This window comes from Panthera leo, chromosome B3 (genome assembly GCF_018350215.1).
Source record: "Panthera leo isolate Ple1 chromosome B3, P.leo_Ple1_pat1.1, whole genome shotgun sequence".
NCBI classification, from domain to species: Eukaryota; Metazoa; Chordata; class Mammalia; order Carnivora; family Felidae; genus Panthera; species Panthera leo.
The window spans coordinates 47,240,388-47,265,236 of NC_056684.1; the positions used below are offsets into that span (position 1 = coordinate 47,240,388).

The window sequence follows — 24,849 nt, forward strand, 5'->3', positions numbered from 1 at the left end:
AGTGGCAACACTTTTGTCATAGAGTACTGCAAGGACCATATGAAATGTCTGTAAGGTGCTTAGCACAATGCCTGACACTAGTAAATATGTGATATACGCTAGCCCTTATGTTTGTTTAGGCATACCTCATTTTATTGTACTTTGCAGATACTGCATGTTTTACAAATTGCAGGTTATTATCCTGGTTTTATATATATATGTTGCTTCTGTCGAGCAAGTCCACAGGTACCATTTTTCCAACAGCATTTGCTAACTTTGTGTCTCTGTGTCATATTTTGGTAATTCTTGCAATGTTTCAAACTTCTTCATTATTACTGTATTTCTTAAGGTTATACTGTAATTGTCTTGGGGTACCATGAGCTGTGTCCATGTAAGAGGGTGAATTTAATCAATAAATGCTGTGTTCTGACTGCTCCACTGACCAGTCATTCTTCTGTCTCTTTCCCTCTCCTTGAGCCACTTTATTCCTTGAGACACAACAATATTCAAGTTAGGCCAATTAATAACCCAACAATGGCCTCTAAATGTTCAAGTGAAACGAAGAGTCACACATCTCTCACTTCAAATCAAAAGCTAGAAATGACTAAGCTTAGTGAGGAGAGCATGTCAAATGTGGAGATAGGATGAAATCTAAGCCAGTTGTACCAAACAGTTAGCCAAGGTATGAATACCATGAATACCATGAATTTCCTATGAATACCAAAGGAAAAATTCTTAAGGAAATTAGAAGTGCTACTCCAGTGAACACATGAATGGTAAGAAAGCCAAATAGCCTTAATGCTGATAGGTGGAAAGTTTTAGTGGTCTGGACAGAAGATCAAACCAGCTACAATACTGCATAATCCAAAGCAAAGCCCTAACTCACCTCAATTCTATGAAGGCTGAGAGACTTGAGGAGGATGCAAACGAAAAGTATGAAGTTAGCAGAAGTTGGTTCATAAAGTTTAAGGAAAGAAGCCACCTCTGTAATATAAAAGTGCAAGGTGAAGCAACAAGTCCTGATATAGAAGCTGTAGAAAGTTATCCAGAAGATCTAGCTAAGATAATTAATGAAGGTGTTTACACTAAGTAACAAATTTTCAATGGAGATGAAACAGGCTTCTATCAGAAGATGTTGCCATCTAGGACTTACATACCTGGAGAGGAAAAGTCAATGCCCAACTTCAAAGCTTTACACAGAACAGGCCAAGTCTCTTGTTAGGGGCTAATGCAGCTAGTGACTTCCAGTTGAAGCCAATGCTCACTTGCCATTATTAAAATCACAGGGCCCTTAAGAATTACACTAAATAGGGGCACCTAGGTGGCTTAGTTGGTTAAGCATCCGACTTTAGCACAGATCACGATCTTGTGTTGTGGTTTATGGGTTGGAGCCCCAGATTGATCTTTGTGCTGATGGCTCAGAGCCTGGAACCTGCTTTGGATTCTGTGTCTCCCTCTATCTCTCTGCCCCTACCCTGCTTATGCTTTGTCTCTCTCTCTCTCTCAAAAAAAATAAACATTAAAAAAATATTAAAAAAAGTTATGCTAAATATGCTCTGTCTGTGCTCTGTAAATGGGACAAAGTCTGGATGACAGCCTACCTGTTAATATGGTTTACATGGTTACACAGTTTACTGAATATTTTGAGCCCACTGTTGAGACCTGCTTCTTAGAAAAAAAGATTCCTTTCAAAATATTATTGCTCACTGACAATGAACCTGGTCATCCAAGAGCTCTGATGGAGATGTGCAATGACATTAGTGTTGTTCTCATGCTTGCTCACCTGCAACCATGGATCAAAGAGTAATTCTGACTTTCAAATCTTATTATTACAGAAATGTCATAAGGCTAGGGTTGCCATAGATTGTAATTCCTCTCTGAAAGATCTGTGCAAAGTCAAATGAAAATCTTCTGGAAGGGAATGACCATCCTACATGTTGTTGAGAACATTCATGATTCACAGGAAGAGGTCAAATTATCAACGTGAACAGGAGGGGAGTCTGGAAGAAGCTGATTCCAACCTCATGGATGAAATTAAGGTATGTACATTGTTCTTTTAGGCATAATGCTACTGCATACTTAACAGACTACAGTATAATGTAAACATAACTTTATATGCCCTGGGAAAGCAAAAAATTCACCTGACTCACTTTATTGCAGTGATCTGGAACTGAACCTGCAGTACCTCTGAGGTATACATGTATTATCACTATTATCAGTAATCTATCCAGTCAAACATTTGTTGTCTGCTTGTACATTTAGTCTGCTGAGTACTACTGGAATAAAAATTAAAAACACATTGGAGCGTCTGGGTGGCTCAGTCTGTTGTTAAGCCTCCGACTTCGGCTCAGGTCATGATTTCACAGCTCGTGAGTTTGAGCCTGACATCGGGCTCTGTGCTGACAGCTCAGAGCCTGGAGCCTGCTTCGAAACCTGTGTGTCCCTCTCTCTCTGCCCCTCCCCCGCTAATGCTCTCTCTCCTTCAGAAATAAACATTAAAAAAAATTTAAAAACATATAAAACTATATAGGTTAATAGTTATTTCTGGTCTCTAATCTGAGCTGAATCATCCATACCTTTTTCACTAGAGAGCTCATAGAATTGAAAGAACATTTTCAGGTATTTTATTTCAATCAAACAACATATGCTCTAATCCCTCTATTATAAAAATTTCAGTAAAGGGAAGGTCTAGCCTGTGCTTGAAAACATCCAGTGACAATAAAGTCACTATCTACCTAGGTTGACTATTCTATCCTCTATACCATGACAACATTCCTTCTTACATTACGTTAAAATCAGGATCAGGGTGCCTGGGTGGCTGAGTTGGTTAAGCAGCTGACTCTTGGTTTCAGCTCAGGTCATGATCTCACAGTTTGTGGGTCTGAGCCCCGTCTTGGGCTCCTTGCAGACAGTGTGGAGCCTGCTTGGGATTCTCTCTGCCCCTGCCCCCCTCTCTCTCTCCCTCTCTCAAAAATAAACAAATACTTAAAAAGGAAAAAAAAAACACCTCATGAAAGTCTTTTTAAAACTAAACAGTCCTCAGTCCTTCAATCACTTTCCATATGCTAGAGTTGCAAATTATTTTATTTGCAAGATTCTCTAAGTGATTTTTAGTTTACTTCTGCCTGTTTTGAAATGCATATGCTCAGAAAGGTATACAATATGAACTTCCTTATTCTAAATAATATGTTTCTAATAATTCAGCCTAAGACTAAGGTCCAACTAAGTTCCTTATTATTAGGCTTGCTGTTAGGAAGAAATATCCAAACTGTTCTTTAAAACAACTAGTTTAATTAAACCTCTTGGGGAAATAATAGGTCAATATAGGATTTGCTACATATGAAAGCTCCTGATTCTCCTAGTTGTCAGAAACACATACCTGTGTAGGAAAAAAATGTGTTTTTGACGGAAATTATGCATTATCTGGAATAGGGTCAGTTCTATAAAGGCCAGACAGAAAGCATTCAAGTTTAGTGCATCATATTGTCTGTTTTAACTATTCAGTTCCATCTTTGTACCAAGAAAGAAGCTATAGCCAATATGTAAATGAACGGGAATGGCTATGTTGTAATAAAACCATTTATAAAAAAAAAAGGGGGGGTGATGGTGAGAATATTTGGCTGATAGTCATAGTTCCCTGATTCTCACTCCAGAGCCCAACATTCTAGGTTATCTGATTCTCATTCTATAGGAGCTATTTTACAACTCTATAAATTGTAGATAACTGAGAGCAATGCAAAATAATTCTTATCTACTGTCTGCAAAAACATTCTTTCCAGTAAAGGGATAAACAACTCTCCTCCACTCTCAACACTTCTAGCATCCTGCTCCAAAGGGGGAAAATGTTTTGTCTACATTTGAACATTATTTTCCGTAATCTTTAAAATTTATTTTTAAATGTTTGTTACTAAAATATAGTTAACATGTCATATTAGTTTCAGGTATACAACATACTGATTTGACAGTTCTATATATTACTCAATGCTCACCATCATAAGTATAGTTTTCATTTGTTGCCATTTAACATTACTACAATATTACTGACTGTATTTCCTATACTGTACTTTTCACCTCCATGACTTATTTTATAACTGGAAGTTTGCACATCTTAATTTCCTTTATCTACTTCACTCACCCCTCACCTCTGGCAACCACCAGTATTGTTCTCTGTATTTATGAGTCTTCTGGTTTTTTGTTGTTGTTGTTTCTTTTTTAGTTATTTCCATAATTTTCATCTATGGCTGTCTGTTTTTGGATTCTCCTTTGAACTGGTTCTGACACCTTACAGATTTCTTCACTGATGAGATAAAATCTATATACATAGTCACTTAAAAATTGTTTCTAATTTTTATTTATTTTTGAGAAAGACAGAGCACGGGTGGGGGAGGGGCAGAGAGAGAGGGAGACCCAGAATCTGAAGCAGGCTTCAGGCTCTGAGCTGTCAGCACCAAGCCCAATGTGAGGCTCGAACCCACGAATAGCGAGATCGTGACCTGAGCCGAAGTCAGATGCTTAATCGACTGGGTCACCCAAGTGCCCCTATACATAGTCACTTTTTATCTGTAGGACAGTCATGACTACAGATTTTTAAAAATTTATCTTTTAACACCTGCAATGTGCTGTTGTTATAGGAAAACTAAGATCTGTCTAAACTACCTCCTATTCCATGGTTCATGTATGGCCTAGAGCTAGACCATCTCAAATAGTTGCCTAGTCTCCAATTCATAAATTCTCTTGCATATCCTGAACCTGGATTTAACTTTTCTAAGAAACACTTGTATTTTTCATCATGCCACACATGTCCGATCCCAAACCCTTACAAGATACAAACTGGTTAGGCATTCAAGCAACATCCTTATAATTCAAACACCTCATACTGTTCCCCAAAACAAATATTTAATTCAAACCAAACTAAAATGCTACTATTCCCAGAATCCACATTTACTTATTTGTTTCATTCAAAATATATTCATTCAAAAAGTATTCACTGATATCTTCTATTGATCAGGCACAGAGTAGGTGCTGAAAATACAACAAACAAGCAGCCACTGACCCTGTCCTTACAAGCTTACAGTTTTGGTGGGAGAAAATTAAGGAAGCACCTACAAAATGTGTTGAATATTATTACCTGTATTTACATTAGCCATATGTTCTCTTTCCCCAAGATGTCCTCCTCTCAACTTGGTCAAATTTTACCCATTCTCCAAGATTTTGTTTTATTAAGTTTATTCATTTCTTTTGAGAGAGAGAACACGTTCGCACACATAGGGGAGGGACAGAGAGAGAGATAAAAAGAGAGAGGGAGACAGAATCCCAAGCAGGCTGTGCACCATCAGTGCAGAGCCTGATCCAGGGCTCAATCCCATGAACTGTGAGATCATGACTTGAGCTGAAATCAAGAGCTGGATACTTTAACAGACTGAGACACCCAGGTGCCCCTCCAAGACTTTAGAGTTGTATACTTCCTTTGCAAAATCTTCCCTGTATCAAAATCATGTTAATTTCTCTCTCTTCTGTGTTCTCATACCTGTGCCACTTCCTTGAGATTTACTACAGGTTATCTTATCATTTTAATTAATTTTCTCTTTGTACAGAGCTGGTCTCCCCCAACTAGAATGCAAGCTTCTTGAGGCCTGATGCTAAATCTTTTACTCTGTTGCCTGGTACAGTTCTTTATACATGGTAAAACAAACAAATTCTTGTTGATTCTTTATCTTTTAATCAAGTCCTATAATGTGTGAAGATGTTTCCTTGATATTTTTCTTTCCTTTCCTTTTTTTTTTTTTTTTTTTTTTTAAGTAGGCATAGAGCCTAACCTGGGGCTTGAACCCACAACCCTGAAGATCATGACCTAAGATGAAATCAAGAGTTGGACACTTAATAGACTGAGCCACCCTGGTGCCCCTATTCATTTTTTTAACCTATGCTTTTTTATAAGTAGAAGTTTTTAAAGTTTTTGTTTTGTTTTTTTTTTAAGTTTATTTATTTTGAGAGAGAGACAGGGGAGGAGAGGTTGGGAGAGAGGGAGACAGAATCCCAAGCATGTGGGGCTCAATCCCAGGAACTGTGAGATCATGATCTGGGCCAAAATCAGGAAGTGAACACTTAACCAACTGAGCCACCCAGGCACCCCTCAGCAGAAGTCTTTAATTTTGATTAATTCTAATTTATCATTTTTTCTTTTGTGGTTTTTAAATTTTTGTATTCCGTATAAGAAAGATTTGCTTACCCCCAAATTGAGGGGATATTCTCCTGTTTTCTTTTTATAGCTTTATAGTTGTAGCTTTTACATTTAGGTCTAGGATCCATCCTGAATAACTTTTGTGTTTAGTGTGAGAGGACTGACATTCATATTTGTCTATATGAATATCCATTTATTATTGCATCTTTTATGGAAAAAAAAACTGTCCTTTCTTCATTGGACTATTTTGGCAAAATGCTGAAAATCAAATGAACTACATAAAGCGTGGGTGTACTTCTGGGCTATATTCTGTTCTAGTGTCATATTTCTCAATCAGGCCAGTTTGTGCTGCTTAATTACATATAGCTGTACACCAAATCTTAGAGTCAGGTAGCATAAATTCTCTACCACTGCTCTTCACTTTTTAAGACTGCATTGGGTATTCCTAGGTTCTTTGTATTTCCTAAGAAAATTTTACTTTTACTTATTTATTTTAACAGGGTTTTTAAATTTTTTTTTCTTTTTTTGAGAGAGAGAGAGAGAGAGAGAGAGAGAGAGAACACGTGTGCACATGAGTCGGGGAGGGGCAAAGAGAGGGGGAGACACAGAATCTGAAGCAGGCTCCAGGCTCTGAGCTGTCAGCACAGAGACTGATGTGGGGCTTGAACTCAAGGACTGTGTTATCATGACCTGGGCCAAAGTTGGACCTTAAATGACTGAGCCACCCAGTTACCCCTAAGAGGGTTTTTAAATAATTTTTAATTATTTTTGAGAGAGAAAAAGAGGGAGAGAGTACATGCAAGTACAAGCAGGGGACAGTCGGAGAAAGAGGGAGAGAGAGAATCCAAAGCAGGCTCTGGGCTGTTGGCACAAAGCCTGATTTCGCATACTATGAGATCATGACCTGGGCTGAAATCAAGAGTCAGAGGCTTTAACCGATGAAGCCACCCAGGCACCACCACCCTCGCCTTCCAAAGATTTTTAAAATCAGCTGGTAAATTCAGCAGCCCCCCATTCCCCCCCAAAAATCCTAGTGAGGTTATGACTAGGATTATATTTAATCTATAGATCAAGTTGGGAAAAAATGACATTTTCCTTTTTCTTTTTTAAATTAAGAAAAAATTTTTTTTTAAGTTTTTAAATTTATTTTCAGAGAGAGCAGAGGAGGGGCAGAGAAAATCTCAGGCAGGCTTTCTGCTGTCAGTGCAGAGCCTGATGTGGGGCTCGAACTCAGAAATCGTGAAACCATGACCTGAGCCGAAACCAAGAGTCAGATGCTTAACTGACTGAGCCACCCAGGCTCCAGAAATGACATTTTCAAAATATCGTCTTCCTATTCATAAACATAGTACATCTCTTGATTTTCTGGGGTCTCTTTAAATTTCTTTAAGCAATGGTTAGTAGTATAATTTTTACCAGTGTTGAGGTTTTTACAGGTCTTTTGTTAAAATTTATTCCTCAGAATTCCTATCCATTTCTTGAATGCTACTGTAAATGGCATTTCTTTTCATTTTATCTTTTAAAAACTAAGCTGTTACATACATATAATAAAATGTTCAGATCTTAAGTGAACTACTCCATCAGTTTTGATGAATGCATAATAAAACATTTTTATCACCTTAGAGATAGGGTCCCTTTACAGAAGAACCCTCCTCCTATTGGCAACCACTGATTTCACTTCTATCAATACAGGATAGTTTTGCCTATTAATTCATATAAATGGAGCCATACAGTATTTTTGAGATTTTGGCCTGTTTCACTCACTATGACATTAGTGGCATCATTAGATCATTCCATTTTACTGCTGAATGACATTCAGTGTATGAACATAATATAGGTCACTTGTCCATTCTCCCGCTGACGAATATCTGAGTTTCCAGTTTTAGGCTATAATGAATGAAAGTGTCAGGAACATTTTTGAGAAGAAAGCTTTTTGTGAACAATGTTTTCACTTATCTTGGATAAATACCTCAGAGTAAAACAGCTGAGTCATGGGGCAGATACATATTTAACTTTCTTAACTGCCAGTTTTTTAAAGTCATTGTAACCATTTTACAATCCCACTAGCAATGTATCATCTTTCTAATTTAGGTATTCTGGTTAGCCCTGTACTAATATGTAACTCTGGTTTTAATTTTCATGGGCCTAATAGCTCATAATGTGAAACTTTTTTAATGTATTGATTACCCATTTGTATATCTTCTTATGTGAAGTGTCTGCTCAAGTGTTTTGCTTATTTAAAAAAAATGGGTTGCTTTTTATTATTGAGTTGTCAGAGATCATTGTATTTGTCAGACAGGTGTTGCAAATACCTTCTCCCCATCTGTGGCTCCTCCTTTCATTTTCTTGATGAGTGTAAGTTTTTTTTTTAAACCACTTTATTGACGAATGATTGACATACAAAAGTCTATACATATTTAATGTGCATAACTTGGTGAGTTTAAGATGCTGCTGTTTTTGTTGTTGCTACTGTTGTTTTTTAATTTACATCCAAGTTAGTTAGCATATAATGTAACAATGATTTCAGGAGTAGATTCCTTAATGCCCCTAACCCATTTAGCCCATCCCCTCTACCAAAACCCCTCCAGCAACCCTCTATTCTCCATATTTAAGAATCTCTTATGTTTCGTCCCCCTCCCTGTTTTTATATTATTTTTTTCTTCTCTTCCCTTATGTTCATCTGTTTTCTATCTTAAAGTCCTCATATGAGTGAAGTCATATGATATTTGTCTTTCTCGGACTAATTTTGCTTAGCATAATACCCTCTAGTTCCATCCACATAGTTGCAAATGGCAAGATTTCATTCTTTTTAATTGCCTAGTAATACTCCATTGTGTATATTTACCACATCTTCTTTATCCATTCATCCATCGATGGACATTTGGGCTCTTTCCATACTTTGGCTGTTGTTGATAGCACTGCTATAAACATTGGGGTGCATGTACCCCTTCAAAACAGCATACCTGTATCCCTTGGATAAACCCTAGAAATGCAATTGCTGGGTCATAGGGTAGTTCTATTTTTAATTTTTTGAGGAACCCTCATACTGTTTTCCAGAGTGGTTGCACCAGTTTGCATTCCCACCAGCAGTGCAAAAGAGATCCTCTTTCTCCGCATCCTCGCCAGCATCTGTAGTTGCCTGAGTTGTTAATGTTAGCGATTCTGACAGGTGTGAGGTGGTATCTCATTGTGGTTTTGATTTGTATTTCCCTGATGATGAGTGATGTGGAGCATTTTTTCATGAGCTGGTTGGCCACATGGATATCTTCTTTGGAGAAGTGTCTATTTATGTCTTTTGCCCATTTCTTCACTGGATTATTCATTTTTTGCATGTTGAGTTTGATAAATTGTTTACAGATTTTGGATACTAATCCTTTATCTGATATGTCATTTGCAAATATCTTCTCCCATTATGCTGGTTGCCTTTTAGTTTTGCTGATTGTTTCCTTCGCTGTGCAGAAGCTCTTTTGATGAGGCCCCAATAGTTCATTTTTGCTTTTGTTTCCCTTGCCTCCAAAGACCTGCTGAGTTAGAAGTTGCTGCGGCCAAGGTCAAAGAGGTTTTTGATGGCTTCCTGTCTTACATTTAGGACTTTCATCCATTTTGAGTTATTTTTGTGTATGGTGTAAGAAAGTGGTCCAGGTTCATTTTTCTGCATGTTGCTGTCCAGTTTTCCCAGCACCACTTGCTGAAGAGACTGTCCTTATTCCATTGGATATTCTTATCTGCTTTGTCAACGATTAGTTGGCCATATGTTTGTGGGTCCATTTCTGGGTTCTCTATTCTGTTCCATTGATCAGAATGTCTGTTTTTGTGCCAGTACCATACTCTCTTGATGATTAAAGCTTTGTAATATAGCTTAAAGTCTGGGATTGTGATGCCTCCAACTTTGGTTTTCTTTTTCAAGATTGCCTTGGCTATTTGGGGTCTTTTCTGGTTCCATACAAATTTTAGGTTTGTTTTTTCTAGCTCTGTGAAGAATGCTGGTGTTATTTTGACAGGGATTGCACTGAATATGTAGATTCCTTTGGTTAGTATTGACATTTTAACAGTATTTGTTCTTCCTATCTAGGAGCATGGAATCTTTTTCCATTTTTTTTGTGTCTTCTTCAATTTCTTTCATAAGCTTTCTATAGTTTTCAATGTATAGATTTTTCACCTCTTTGGTTAGATTTATTCCTAGGTATTTTATGGTTTGGTGCAATTGTAAATGGGGTTGATTCCTTGATTTCTCTTTCTGTTTTTTTGTTATTGGTGTGTAGGAATGCAACCGATTTCTGTGCTTTGATTTTATATCCTGCGACTTTGCTGAATTCATGGATCATTTCTAGCAGTTTTTTGGTGGAATCTTTTGGGTTTTCCATATAGAGTATCAGATAAGCATAAGTTTTTAATTTTGAGTAAGTTCAATTCATCAGTTTTTCTTTCATGTTTTATGCTTATGTGTTCCCTATGAAATTTGTTTTGTAAGCAGCAAAGATATTCATCTATTTTTTTCCCTAGCAGCTTTATTATTTTAGCTTTCATATTTAAGTTCATGATCTATCTCAAATTTGTCTGTATATGGTGTAAGATAAGGATTGAAGTTTTTTTTTTTCCCTTCTCATACTGGTAATTCAGTTGTTCCAGCACCCATATGTTAAAGAGATTTTTTTTTTTTTTTTTTTTTTTTTAAGTTGCTGGGTGCTCGTATCAAACATCATCTGCCATAGAAGGTATGGGTCGCTTTCTGGACTTTATTCTGTTCATGATCTGTCAATCTTTATATGAATACTACACTGCCTTGATTAGTGTTGCTTAAAATAGTAAGTCTTGAAGTCAGGTACCAAGACCCTCTTCTTTTCTTTTTCAAGACTTTTTTTGTTTCTTTGAATCCTAAGACTTTCCAAATGAACTTTTAAATGATTTTGTCAATGTCTAAAAAAAAAAGCCTGGGACTGACATCTAAATGATAATGAGTCTTCCAATTCATGAACATGGCATATCTCTCTATTTATTTAGATCCTCTTTGATTTCTCCCAGCAATATTTTACAGTTTTCATTGTTGAAGTCTTATAATCTCTTAAGTATATCTCTCAGTATTTTATGTTTTTTTGATATAGATAGTACTTTTTGGTTAGTTTCATTTTCTAACTGTTCATTGGTAGTATGTAGAAATATAATTATGTTTTTAGATTGACTTTGTATCCTGTGACAAAGCTAAAGGATTATTAGTTCTACAAGTTTCCTTGAGGATTCCACTGGACTTCTCATGTACACAAACATGTCATCTGCAAATTCAGCTTATTCTTTCAAATTGTCTTTTTTGTTGTTGTTGTTGTTTTTAATTGCCTTATTACACTGGCCAGGACATAAAATTTAGGTCAGGAAAATGGAAAATCTTACCTTCTTCCTAACTTGAGGGGAAGGGGAGTGGGAGGTAGAGGGATATATAGTCTTTCACTATTCAGTATGCTGTTAGATATAAATCATTCATGTATACCTTTTATCAAAGTGAGGAAGCTGCTTTCTATGCTTAGTTTGTTGTGAGGTTTTATCATGAACATTTCATTTTTGCTGAATAACTATTCTACATCTATGGAAACAATCACATTGTTTTTCTCCTTCATTCTGTTAATGTGTCAAACGAAACTAATTTTCAAATGTTAAGCCAAACATTACATGTGCGGTTTTATCATTCACTTCATAAAATGAGCTGTAAAGTGTTCCCTCCTTCTGTTTCCTAAAACAGTTTGTATAAGGTTAGTATTGTATTTTTCCCTGTGCATTTGAAAGAATTCACCAATGAAACCATGACCTTCAAGCTTTCTTTGTGGGTTTTTTTTTTTCTCTCTTACAAACAACTTTTACATCCCCCTCTTTTTTTATATTTTATTTTACTTTAATTCCAGTACAGTTAACACATAGCGTTTTGTTAGTTTTGGCATACAATATAGTGATTCAACACTTCCATAGGACACCCAGCGCTCATCACTCTTTGTGGGTTTTTGAGATGAACTTATTTTCATTAGTAGATACAGGGTTATTCAGACTTTGTTTCATCTTGTCCCTTTTGTAAGTATTTCTCCAAATTTATTTCACCTAAGTTGTCAAATGTACTGAACTGAGTTATTCACAATATTTCTTTATTATGTTTTTCATGTATACATAGTTTACAATGATAACGTCCCTTCCATTCCAAATACTGGTAAATTGTGTTCTTTCCCTTTCTTCCCTCTCCCATTTTATCTTAATCAGCTTAGCTAGGAGTTACTAATTTTATGGATCTTTTCAAATAACCAAATTCTGGCTTTGTTATTTTTTCTATTATTTTTGTAATATTACATCAATTTTTGCTCTTTTTAGTATTATTTCCCCCTACTACTTACTTTGTGCTTGTTTTTCTAGCTTCCTAGGGCAGAAACTCAGGTTGTACACTACAGATCTTTTTGAATACAAGCATCTAAAGCTATACTTTTTTTTTTTTCTAGGCAGTTTTAGCTGTACCAACACATCTTGTTATATCATATTTCATTATAATTAGTTAGAAATAGTTTCTAAATTCCCTTATGATTTTTCAAACCACAGATTATTTAGACATAGGTTGTTTAATTTCAAAATATTTGATGTTTCTCTAAGTATCTTACTAACATAATTTAATTACTTCTGGTCAGATAATATACTGTATTACTTTCAAAAATTTCCAATCTATAGTTTTATAGATCAGCACATGGTTCAATCCTGTTAAATATAACATGTACCCTAGAAAGGCATTTAGATTCTTCAATTGTTGGGAACAGAGTTTTACAAATATCAATGAGGTCAAGGTAGTTGACACCAAGTGAACTAAGTTTTTGTGTATTTTGTCAGTTATTGAGAAATATAGGTATTCAAACCATTAACTCTAATTTTGAATTTGTTTATTTCTCTTTAATTCTATCAAATTTTGTTTCACTTATTTTAAAGCTCTGTAATTAGGTATATACCTTTATCATTGTTATATCTTCCTGATGCATTGACTTTTATAATTTTATCATTATCAAATAGCTGTATATAATGACACTGGTGATAATGAAAAAAGAGAATGGTTAAGAAGCAAATGGTAAGGGTAAATTTCCAAATAACTAAATGCTGTGTTTTTAAAGCTGTCATTTTCTCAGGCATGTGATACCTGAACACTGATGAAACTTAAATCTTCTTGGATAAAACCAGGACCCTGCCTCTTTTAGGTTTGAACATTTGAAGAAAAACTTATACAAACTACTTGGATACATGTTTGTTCACATTAGTGAAAAACTGTTGTGATGATAAAAGGATTTTTCATATCATGGTGAAGAATTATCCTTATTGTTAGAAAAGATGTTGGCTTCTATGTTCTGTGTTGAATCAATTAAAAAAATTCGATTGCAGAATGATCTATCATTGTTTCCAGTAAAACGGCTACACCAGTTTCTTTTTAATGGCTCATCAGTTATGGGACTGCCATGAAGGTAATATGAGGAGACTCATTTAGCAACATATTATTACATCATCTTAACATGAAGCAAGGCCCATCAGGCATTATTAAATTAGACTGAATTTTGCAGAATGTCAGCAGCATTTTATGTACATTAATAGCAGAGTTAAATGTTTCCTTGGGGAATATGCTGAAGAAAAATGGTTTCAAAGTGGTGTTTGGATATAATTTTGCAGTCACTGTTTACATTTCCTTCTATTATCATTGCATGGTTAAGATTTTTATGTTACTTGTGAATAGGCAAGACAAAATGACAGCCAATTTTTTACTGTATTTTTGTCTTCTTTGACCCATGATAACAAATACTGTTTGGGATATAGGTTTTTCTTTGAATAGTAGTGACAGATATTTTTTAACTCTTGAATATCCTAAGTTTACTATTTAGGCCTCAGATCAGCTGGTGCCATCCATTATAATTTTGTCTAGCAACTGCAACATAGGCAGAGCTAAGTAACAGTACTAAATAGCAAAGTATTTTTCCTTTCACAGCAAGGAATTCTTTCACTTGTTTTAAAAGTCCTCCTGTTTTCACTGATGTTTCTGCTGCAGTAAAATCTCTCCTCTCTGCTGAATTTTGGGCTTCCTCTTTGTGGTTCATACATTGCTTCTGTGCATTCTTTACCAACAAATCTTTCCCTCACTTGAATACCTTTAAATTTCTTGTACATAGCAATATTGCTATTTTACATTTCATACATTCCAGTAAACTTGTTTCTCTTTTCCATAGGTCTGCCTGATCTCTCCAAAATGCTATAAAAAATTGTTAAGCAGTAATCTTATGGCTTCCTCCTTTTTTTATACTCTCTATATGTTTATATTTGGCATGTAGAGAACTGGGTTTCTCAAAGTATAATCCCCAGTCCATGTGAATTAGCACTTGCTTAAAATATTAATTCCCAGAGCCCTCCTTGGTCAAACAAATTAAGTGAAAGAGTAGTAAGGGCACAGACTAGGAATCTGACACTGTAACAGCATCAACCGTGTGTTTAGAAGGTTTACCACTTGCTAGATGCACAGTTTTGAGCAAATTACTTAAAACCTCTGGAGAACATCCATTTTTCAGTCTGAAAAACAGGTGTTGTTAAAAGGATTAAACATGATAATGTTTAAAGTTTTTTGTTTTTTTTTTTCATTTTAATTTTGTTTAGAAGAGCGGGGTAGAGGGGCAGAGGGAGAGAGAGAATTCTAAGCAGGCTCCATGCTTAGCACAGAGCCCAACGTGGGGCTTGATCTCATGACCCTGGGATCATGACCTGAGCCAACACCAAGAATCAGATGCTCAACTGACTGAGCCACCCAGGTGACCCAAATATGATCATGTTTAATTCAATTCCTGGCTCAGCTAGTTCTCAGTAAATGGTAGCAACTGTTATTACAGTGTTATGCATCCAGGTTTAAAGTAAATGTTTTCTGATATGAGAATTAAATCTGGTGTTGTATACATGAAGCTAATATAACACTGTATGTTAACTATAATGGAATTAAAATAAAAATAGAAACTGTGAAAAAAAGGAATTAAATCTGGTATAAACATATTCATCTTTGGAAAAACTGTTAAGATTCATCTTTGCAAAATTGGAGAATTATATAAATAGAGCTTACCACTAATCCTAACTAAATACCACTACCTTTGCAAAGGGAGTATAAAAAATGTAAGTGGAAACTCATTTAGTGTAAGCATTAACTGATTTATTAGATACAGCTGTAATTTCAAAGAGCTTAGAATCATTTTTTTACCTTAGGTTTAGCAATAGTGCTAACATTAGACCCGTGGCTCTCAAACCTTTTGGTCTCTTAAAAATATTAAGGATTCAAAATAGCTTTTGTAAAGTTTATCTCAGGAATGCAAGGATGATTTAACATACCAAAGAAAATCAATGCAAGTCACCATAGTATAGTAAAGTCTTCTAGCTGGCTTAGCCACTACTGGGCACTGTTTCAACTCATTCTGTGCTCTAGCATTTATCCATGTGCACTCTTACATGCATGCTCCCTCCTCACACATACACTTTCCAATCTATATACAGAGATTAGTGAGGATAAAGGAGGAAAGAATCACTGGGGTTATGAGTTATCCAGCTTGCAATAGGGTTGTGCTAAGGATCTTCTCTCACTTCCCAAAGCCAAGTGAGAACTCCAAGAGATTTAATAAGGCACATTTCAAGGAACAGCAATAATGACCTTTTCCTTAAAAAAATTTTGTTTTTTACATTTATTTATTTTTGAGAGACAGAGCACAAGTTGGGGAGGGACGGTGAGAGGAGACACAGAATCCGAAGCAGGGTCCTGGCTCTGAGCTGTCAGCACAGAGCCCGATGCGGGGCTCAAACTCACGGACTGTGAGATCATGACCTGAGCCAAAGTCAGATGCCCAAGAGACTGAGTCACCCAGGCGCCCCAATAATGATCTTTTCTGATGGGATAGTGAATATAATGACTTGAATAAATAATACAAAAATTAAAAAAAAACACCAAAATAGGTTTGTTTTATAGGTTATATGAATAGAAAAATTGTTAAATGTGCATTTATTTTATTAAATGCTTTCACAAGTACATGGAATTTAACCTTCAGAGACCTACAAAGTAGGTGGAAGCAAAATGCTAATTCTGTTTCTCAAGTGAGGAAATCAACACAGAGATAGGATTTAAGGTTAAAAGACTTGTCTTAGGACTATAGGTCAATAACTTCTAACGATGGGATTTCAACCTAGGTCTTCTGAATCTGAATGGCACAATTATGTAGTATGTATTAAATGGGAAAGTATTGTTAGAATGAGAGTTAAAACTGGCTCATATGCCCATGTCTGAAATTAGGGTGGAACTCATGAAAGGCATGTGAACAGCAGAAAACAAATTTCCTACATTCTGCCTTTCCTTTCTTTTGTTTTAGCTTGATCCTGATGGTAATCTACAGGTGAATTAAGTATTCAGGATTCTCTCTAAAGATTGGGGGGGGGGGGGCAGGGAAGCAGAGAAGATGGCCATTAGTAAAAATGCAATATGCTAAAGGAATGTGAAGAGTTGAAACAACATTTCCAAGTCAAAGATACTTTTGGAAGCTTAAAGAATTGGTTAGAGTATAGGACTGAAATGAAAATACTCAGAACAATAAGTTTAACGTTACAGGATAGAAAAGCTACACAGAGCAAACGTAGGTTCTTCACATAATTATGTCAGCAACTCTGTTCTTTTTATGAGGAAATATGCAAATTCATTTTCAGAAGTGATAAGCATTTTGTAAAAGGGTAGGAGGATAACTTGCTTTGCTTCCACTTAAAATGGAGGTGAGTGTGAAAATCTCTGATGACAGAGACAGTCTAGTGAACTGGAGAACAGAAACCATTTTAAGTGGAGGGAGAAGAAAATATGTTTAGTTACTAAAATCTTAGCACATTTAGTCACAAATTAAAGGTATAATAGTGAAATAAATCAGATAAATTTCTACCTCCTCTATTAAAGTTCTTATTTGTGTGTTAAAAATGATCTCACTTTTCTATTTATTAAACTTACTTGACAGCCTGGTAATCCGGTGTCTCTGCTGTACAGGGAAAATGAGCCTCTCTCTGACGTTTTTCCTATAAAACAAAAAATATAACTGTATACAAAAATCCTCACTTATTGACAATCAATTCAACTTCTAGACCATTCATAGTAACTATACTGTGATTTGGAAGTACAGAGAACAAATCAGAAACAAGAAGACAAAATCCAATAAATAAAATTTAAAAAGCTTACTATCATTCCAGTTTAAAAAATTCTGATTTTTGTAAAATAGCATGTATTTTATTGAATACTTTCTGCTGTGAAACACTGAAAAAATATTCAAAAAAATGGAAAAGAATAGATATCTATATAGCCAACAGTATGATCCATGTACTTGGTAGAGAGAATAACGTTTTCCCATATTTGCTTCAAAGTGAACATTTCTCCTCCTCTTCTCTCTTTCTCAGAAATTGAAACAGTGTAGACACAGTTCAAATCTTAACTCAGACCCCAAGGTAACCATCATCAAAAGGTTAGTGTATATGATCCCCCACCCCCCCTGCATATTTTGAAACTGTTAACATATATTTATGTACTCAAACAATATATGTTACTGTCTATATTTAAAACATTTATTTTGTGTGTATCTTTAATACATTTAAAGATGGGATTATATAGTATCTATTCCTTTTGAAATCTGCATTTCCATGCAACAGTATGCTCTTAAGATACATGCAGAAAATAGACACCTGGTGTATTCATTTTTACTGCTATAAAATGTCCTATTATGCAAACATAACCACAGTTAATCTATTCCCCTACTGAGAAAGAGATTTAGCTTTTTTGCTATCAGGATGGTAAAACAAATAGCCTTGCACATGCGCATATGTACACATAAGACTTTCTCTAGGATAGACACGGAGAAGTGGAGCTGCTGGATTAAAGAATGCACACTTTCAACTTTACAGGTGTTGCCTTACTATTATCTGATGTCATCATGCGAATTTATACCCTTTACAGAAATGTGTACAAATTCTTTCTGAGACTCTATAGTTCAAAAGTTGGATGGTTAAGTGTTAGAAGTGGTATGCACTGGTTCTAGAGGAAGAGTAGGCAGTACTGATACTGAAAGAAGTTCTTATTTGCTTTTCAATACACCAGAGTTTATGTTCAATACAGTAAATTTACAAATATTACAGATTTTAACTAAAGAGTCTCTCACAGACATGTTGCTTAAACAGATTTCTGTAAGGGGGCATCTGGGTGGCTCAGTCAGTTAAGCATTTGACTTTGGCTCAGGACATGATCTCGTGGTTTGTGGGTTCAAGCCCTGCACTGGGGTCTGCAGTGGCAGTGAGGAGCCTGCCTGGGATTCTCTCTCTCTCACACTCACTCTCTCACTTGCTCTCTGCCCCTCCCCCACCCGTGTGCTGTCTCTCTCAAAAATAAACTTAAAAAAAATAAGGATAAAAATCTTAAAAAAAAAGATTTCTGTAAGGATCACACTTTGATGTTAGTATCAAAGATGGAGACACAAATAAACAATGACAATGGCAGAGCTAATTGTTTTTCTCCATTCCAAAGTAAAAACAGTAACAATATAACTAAATCTGACCAGTTTTCCAAAATTTTTTAAATTACTAAGGCTAGGGGTGCCTGGGTGCTCAGTCGGTTAAGCATCTGATTTTGGCTCAGGTCATGATCTCACGGTTCATGAGTTTGAGCACCACATCAGGCTCTCTGCTATCAGCGGGCAGAGCCTGCTTGGGATCTTCTCTCTCTCTCTCTCTCTCTCTCTCTCTCTCTCTCTCTCTCTGCCCCTCCCCCGCTTGCACCCTCTCTCTCAAAAACAAATGAAATTACTGAGGCTATATGAACTTCCTCATAATTGTATACTACGGAGTTATTAGCTTGTCATTATATAAAAATGTATAGTTTATTAACTTAAAAACTCCACACATAGATGGGATGCTCAAAATTATGTACTGATATGGTGCACATAATTTAAAAAAACTTTAAGATATATGTACTAATATCTGATTAATTTCATTGCCGTATACATGCCACACTGGCCAAATGATGTAAAATCATACAACTCTAAATTTAGTATGTACTGACCTGTTAGATATAGAAAATAATCCTTGTAATAACAAAGCTAGTTATTAGAAAATACAGTAATAACTCAGAGTATAATTTCAGAGCCCATTAGACATTATAGCACATGTCTTAAAAAGCACTTACTGGCTATTAGTGATGAAGCACATATTTCAGGTGAAGTAATGCTAACACATAAAAATGCAGATTTATGAGAAAAGGTTAATTAATGTAGTCTATTTGTCTCATAGTCTCACCATAAAGCAATATGTTCTACATAAAGTGCTTTAATTTGCAAAATATACATATGGAATAAAATGGAAAAAAAACTGTTAACTCTCTGAGGATCTATCCTTTACAAGCAAGACCGCTTGTAGGAGTCCAGATGATACACAGGGGTTTTGGACTCTATTCTTCTACTCTTGGAATCTGACCTTACAAAACCACAAAAAGATTGTACTTTTGCAACTGTGACACACACACCATTCCTGTGTCTCATCAAAATGGATAAGAAACCCTGCTGGACCAAGAACATGGCAGAGACTGAAGGGAAATGCCTACTCAGAATGACTGGCAGAGAGATTACTGAGGTAAAATAAAGAACAGCACACATTTTTGGTTTGGAGGTATTACTTTATTAATCAAATAAACACGTTTATGAGATAATAAAAATCACTCTCAGTACATACCATTTTTTAAAAAGTTTATTTATTTATTTTGAAAAAGAGAGAGCATGGGTAGGGGAGGAGCAGAAAGAGAGAGAATTGCAAGCAGGCTCCACACTGTCAGCAAGAAGCCCAATGCAGGGCTTGAATCCATAAAGTGTGAGATCATGACCTGAGCTGAAACCAACTGAGCCACCCAGGTACCCCAAGAAAATACTGCTTTTGAAAACAAATCATGTACCATATACTTGGCAGAACAGAAATGGGAGACTATATTAACATTTTAATTATTTATTTTTTAATGTTTATTTTTGAGAGTGCAAGTGGGGGAGGGGCAGAGAGAGGGGGACAGAGGATCTGGAGTAGGCTCTGCACTGACTGGTAGGCTGACAGCAGCAAGCCCAATGTGAACTCATGAATGGCAAGAGATCATCACCTGAGCCAAAGCTCAAAGGACTGAGCCACCCAGGTGACCTGACTTATTAACATTTTAAACAAATACCACAGAGTTAAAAAAACAAAACAATGCTTGTCTTTTACCACAATATACCACCAAGTAATTAATGGCTGAAATACTCAATAGGCCCTTCCTACCTTACAAATTCCTCTTCCTGAAATACTATTTAAACAACTAAGAAAGACTTAAAGCTCAACAACAAGTTAAGGCCTATTATATTTTTACTTTCAAAGGTACTAGATTCCCCCCCAACTGTTGGGAAGAAAAGGAAACAAAGTAAGAGATCAATATTAGCTCTGCTTTTAATAAAGTACAGTTTTCAAGTATAATTTTAATTATCTGTGTGGAGGCTACCTGTTATATTATTTAAGAATATGTAAGCTTTTAAACCTACTTTTCTGTGCCTATTAAAATTCCTAAACTTCTTCCTTTCACAAGGATATTCAAATCAGAGAGAATGAAAACTAATTTAACATAAGCTAAAACCATTACAGAGAAGTTTCTTCTGAGATGGAAAGCTGATAGCTTGTTTTTAAAATGATACTTAACCTATTCAAATGAGATTTTGAAATGTAAATACATTTTTATTTCACCTTTCATTTATTAGGAACTAATTATTTCTGAGGGACTTAGAAATTCGGTTACACTTGAAATAGAATAATGCATACTCTCAGTCTGAGATTTAGAAGACATTTATCTTTAATTCTCTCAAAATTACTTTTTTTAAGAACTATTTTCATGAATTAAAATTAATCTCTATTTTATCTCAGGTGTCTGACAAATAACAACTTTTGGCTACCGTTTTACAGTTTTCTGCTAAATAATATATATGAAAGCTGTATGTAGATAATTTTAATATTATGTCACACAGCTAAACACAGCTGAAGAACTGTTAGTAACTGGCATGTATCTAATTTCCCTTGAATGGTGAAGGATCCATACCATCAGATCAGCTAAAAAAAACCCCGAGATGTTAGCCTAGAGAGGAGAGAATCTGAAAGAAGTGCAGTCTCTGTACTTTTTATATTTGCAGAACTATCATGCTAAGATGGAATCAAAATTACACTATCTGGTCCTAGTGAAGAGACTTAGGAAGAGGATAAAAGTAAAGACATGCGTTCCTTTACCTTGTTATAAGGAAGAAGTCTCAGAAAACAGAATTTCCAATAGTAAAATTACTAGTGTGCAGAAAATTATAGCATATTCCTGGTGTTCTTACTAGTAAAGAGATTTGGGGAATAATTAGCTCTTTTATTGTGGGTTTATTTATTAATGCTGTGGAAAATTTAAGAACACTTTTGGCAACCAAGTTACTACTAGTAAATCACAGTGAGTTCATGTTTACTGAACGTTTGGGTATTTTATAATGAAATGGTCATTCAAATATTTTGTTTACTTTTTCCTACTGGATTGTCATTTACTTGCTGATCTGTAGGAGTTTCTCAAGTATTTTTGATACAAGACCTTTTATTGTCTCTATGTAAATATTTTCATCCTTTTAATGGTGTCTTTGGATAAACAAAAATTCATTTTAATGTAGATTAATTTGTCCATTTTTTTTATATGTACTGTTTAAAAAATCTCTGCCTATTCCAAGGTCACAAATCTGTTTTTATTTTTCTGTGCTTTCTTCTAAAAGCTTTACTGCTTATCTTTCACATTTAAACCTGAATTTGGTTTTTGTGTATGTTGGTGGTGGTGGAGGGATGTCAAGATACATGTTTTCTCCACAGAGATATCCAAGTGACTTCAGAACTGTTTACTGAAAAGATGATCTACATCTTGAAAGTATCATCATGGCTGCTTATGAAGAACAAGCTGTAGGGGAACAAGTGGAAGCAGGGAGACAAATTAGGAAAGTACTGAAATAATCCAGATGAAAGCTAATGATGGCTTTAGTTCTTCCAACTCACTGAGACAGGTACTATTAAATCCCTATTTTACTAATGAGGAGAAATAATTTGCCCAAGGTCACAGAATTACTAAGTAGTCAAAAGAACCTAAATACAGGGCTGACCCCAAATTCTTAACAGAATACTATACGGCACTGTTCTTCAGTGGAGGTTCAGGACACAATTCCCAGATTCAGCTCATGTATGTACGCAATTGGTGGGGCCCAAATATAGTACAGAAATTTTTCTCTATTTAGCCCTCTAAGCAGCCTCTACCAATGAAATGGTTTGGCACTATCTATTCCTGCTGAAAAGAGGGATGGATGACAAATCATCCCCAAAATGATTGGCAGCAAAACCCAACTACTCCAAGGATTGGTTTTGGGTACAGAACGTGGTCACTTACGCTGCCTTCACTCACAAGTAACTGCTGTTCTTTTTAGTTCTCACAAAGGGCATAAGTTAATGTTTTCCTTAACTTGAAATACCTGTTAGAAAAATACTTATTCTGATCTCATTTCATTTTTCTGGGTCTCAGTTTCCTAGTCTGTAAAATGAACAAGTTGGACAAGATCAGAAGGTGTGTAACAACATCCCGGGAGGCTGGGGCCAACGTAGAGATTTATTTTTGTGTATATATTTAAAACAATTAAAAAATTTAATTGCAGTGGTAGCCATGAAAAAGCACCTTGCAAAGCTCCTACTTCCGGGAATATAACTGACTGAGAGATCCAGCTGCTATGCTCTGAAATGATAACTTCTGCAGTGCAGTAGCCATGAAAAAGCACCTTGCAAAGCTCCTACTTCCGGGAATATAACTGACTGAGAGATCCAGCTGCTATGCTCTGAAATGATAACTTCTGCAGTGAGGCCCACTTGCTTCCATCAACATGCTCTGACAGAGTATGTAGGGGGGAAAAGCACACTTCTTCCTGGGGGACATACATTTCTATGTTGACCAACTTTGGCTCAAGAACTCCCTAGCTGCTGTACTGAACCCTCCTTAGGGTGCACAGCAGTCAAGGACTCTTCCACTCTCTTTCACTCTCAGAGTCTTCAGATTACTGCAGGCAAGGTGACAGGAACCAGCATTTGCGGACTAGTTATTATGTGCAAGGCAGTGTGAAACATGCTTTACTTACATTGCTGGTACCACTGCTAGTTGTATTCTTCTTCCTACTAGAAATACTCCTAATGCCGAAGAGTGATTGAAGGACTCTGGTAACAGGTATGAGATATGACAATAAAACTGCAAGATCTCCTACAGATCTCAATCTACTGGCTGTAGAAGCCTTCCCTGTAATACACTCCTGGCCTATATGCTCTATTCCTACCAATTCAAAATAACATTTTTATAAAGAAATGGCCAGGGACAAAGATATTATGGAAGGTAGAGCTAGCTCAGCATTTATTTCTGAAGCAGTCTAGTGAATACCTGAAGTTCAGTAATTTTAATGAATAGATACTATTTAAGAAATATTGACTTCATGAGTTAATGGCACAAATCAGAACAGTTTCCCTATTTGTCTGAAAGCCAGTATTATTTCAATGTTCATTTTTGTAAGGCATACTGAATTGCACTCATAAATTCAAATTCACCCCACCAGCTATATTTTAAGTGGGCAGAATTAGACTGATTTTTCTTAAAAGATAAAGGCTTAACCTAGAAAAAGAATCCTTGGATGTTTCAAACTGAAATATTTTATTACATACAAATCATGACAACTTTTCCAGATTTAGTTTTCAGAGAACAATGTGAAATCCCTACTTAGGCCAATCTAAATATTTGGGCATAAATCTAAATATGATCACAGTTTTATGAGCAGACTGTCTTCCTCCCCGCTTAGGTATCTTTGAAAAATCATTATTTACCTAACCTCTTTGCTGATGGAGAAGCTTTTCCTCTTCTTTTGTAGAAGAACACTACCACAAGTTTCATACAATTTCCATCACACCAACCGCTCAGAGAAACATAAAAACACACTATCCTATAAGGTGGGGAAATCTGTAATGCCATTTGGTATACAGCAGAGCAGAGACTTAGGATTCTGGTTACTGGATTCATCTCTTGGCTCTTGCTTCTCTCGTACTGAGTGAACTAAGCAAGTTACACGTCATTTGACATCAATGTCCCCACTCACTCTTTTAGGAAAATCAGCTCAGTAACATGTACCTCACACAGGCCTGCACAGTTTAATTAATGCTTATAAAGTATTTGGAAATTCTTGTCTCAAAGAACCGAGGCCAATGTTAACTACTGGTATTACTGACTTCATGTGGGTAGCAGTCAGCTCAAACTTACACACAAAAAATCTAGAAAGGATCTCAAACTAACAGATTATTTTTTTAAAGAAAAGAAAAGAGAGAGACAGAGGCGTTTAACATAAATGCCTATTTTCTTTCACAACCATTTGTTTAAGTATTATTGGCTAACATGTGTGCCAAGTGCGCTGCTGGCTACATTGAAGATACTTAAATATCTAGTGCCAACAAGCACAGCTGCCGGACTCTCTCTGCCCTCCTCTTGTTCACTCCATGCCAAATTACTCACACAGCTATGAATGATGAGGCAGCAGCACAGGAAACTGCCAAGTGTGAGTGAG

General features: G+C 35.9%; 1 protein-coding gene across 11 annotated transcripts in view; it reads right to left on the reverse strand.

The window, feature by feature from the left end:
- Positions 1 to 24,849, reverse strand: part of TCF12 (transcription factor 12) — a 376,270-nt gene that overhangs the window by 97,490 nt on the left and 253,931 nt on the right. For all 11 annotated transcript variants that reach the window (XM_042941923.1, XM_042941925.1, XM_042941924.1 and 8 more), the window contains one exon: positions 17,166 to 17,230. In XM_042941923.1, coding sequence (XP_042797857.1) covers positions 17,166 to 17,230 — 65 coding nt within the window. The remainder of the gene's footprint in view (positions 1 to 17,165; positions 17,231 to 24,849) is intronic.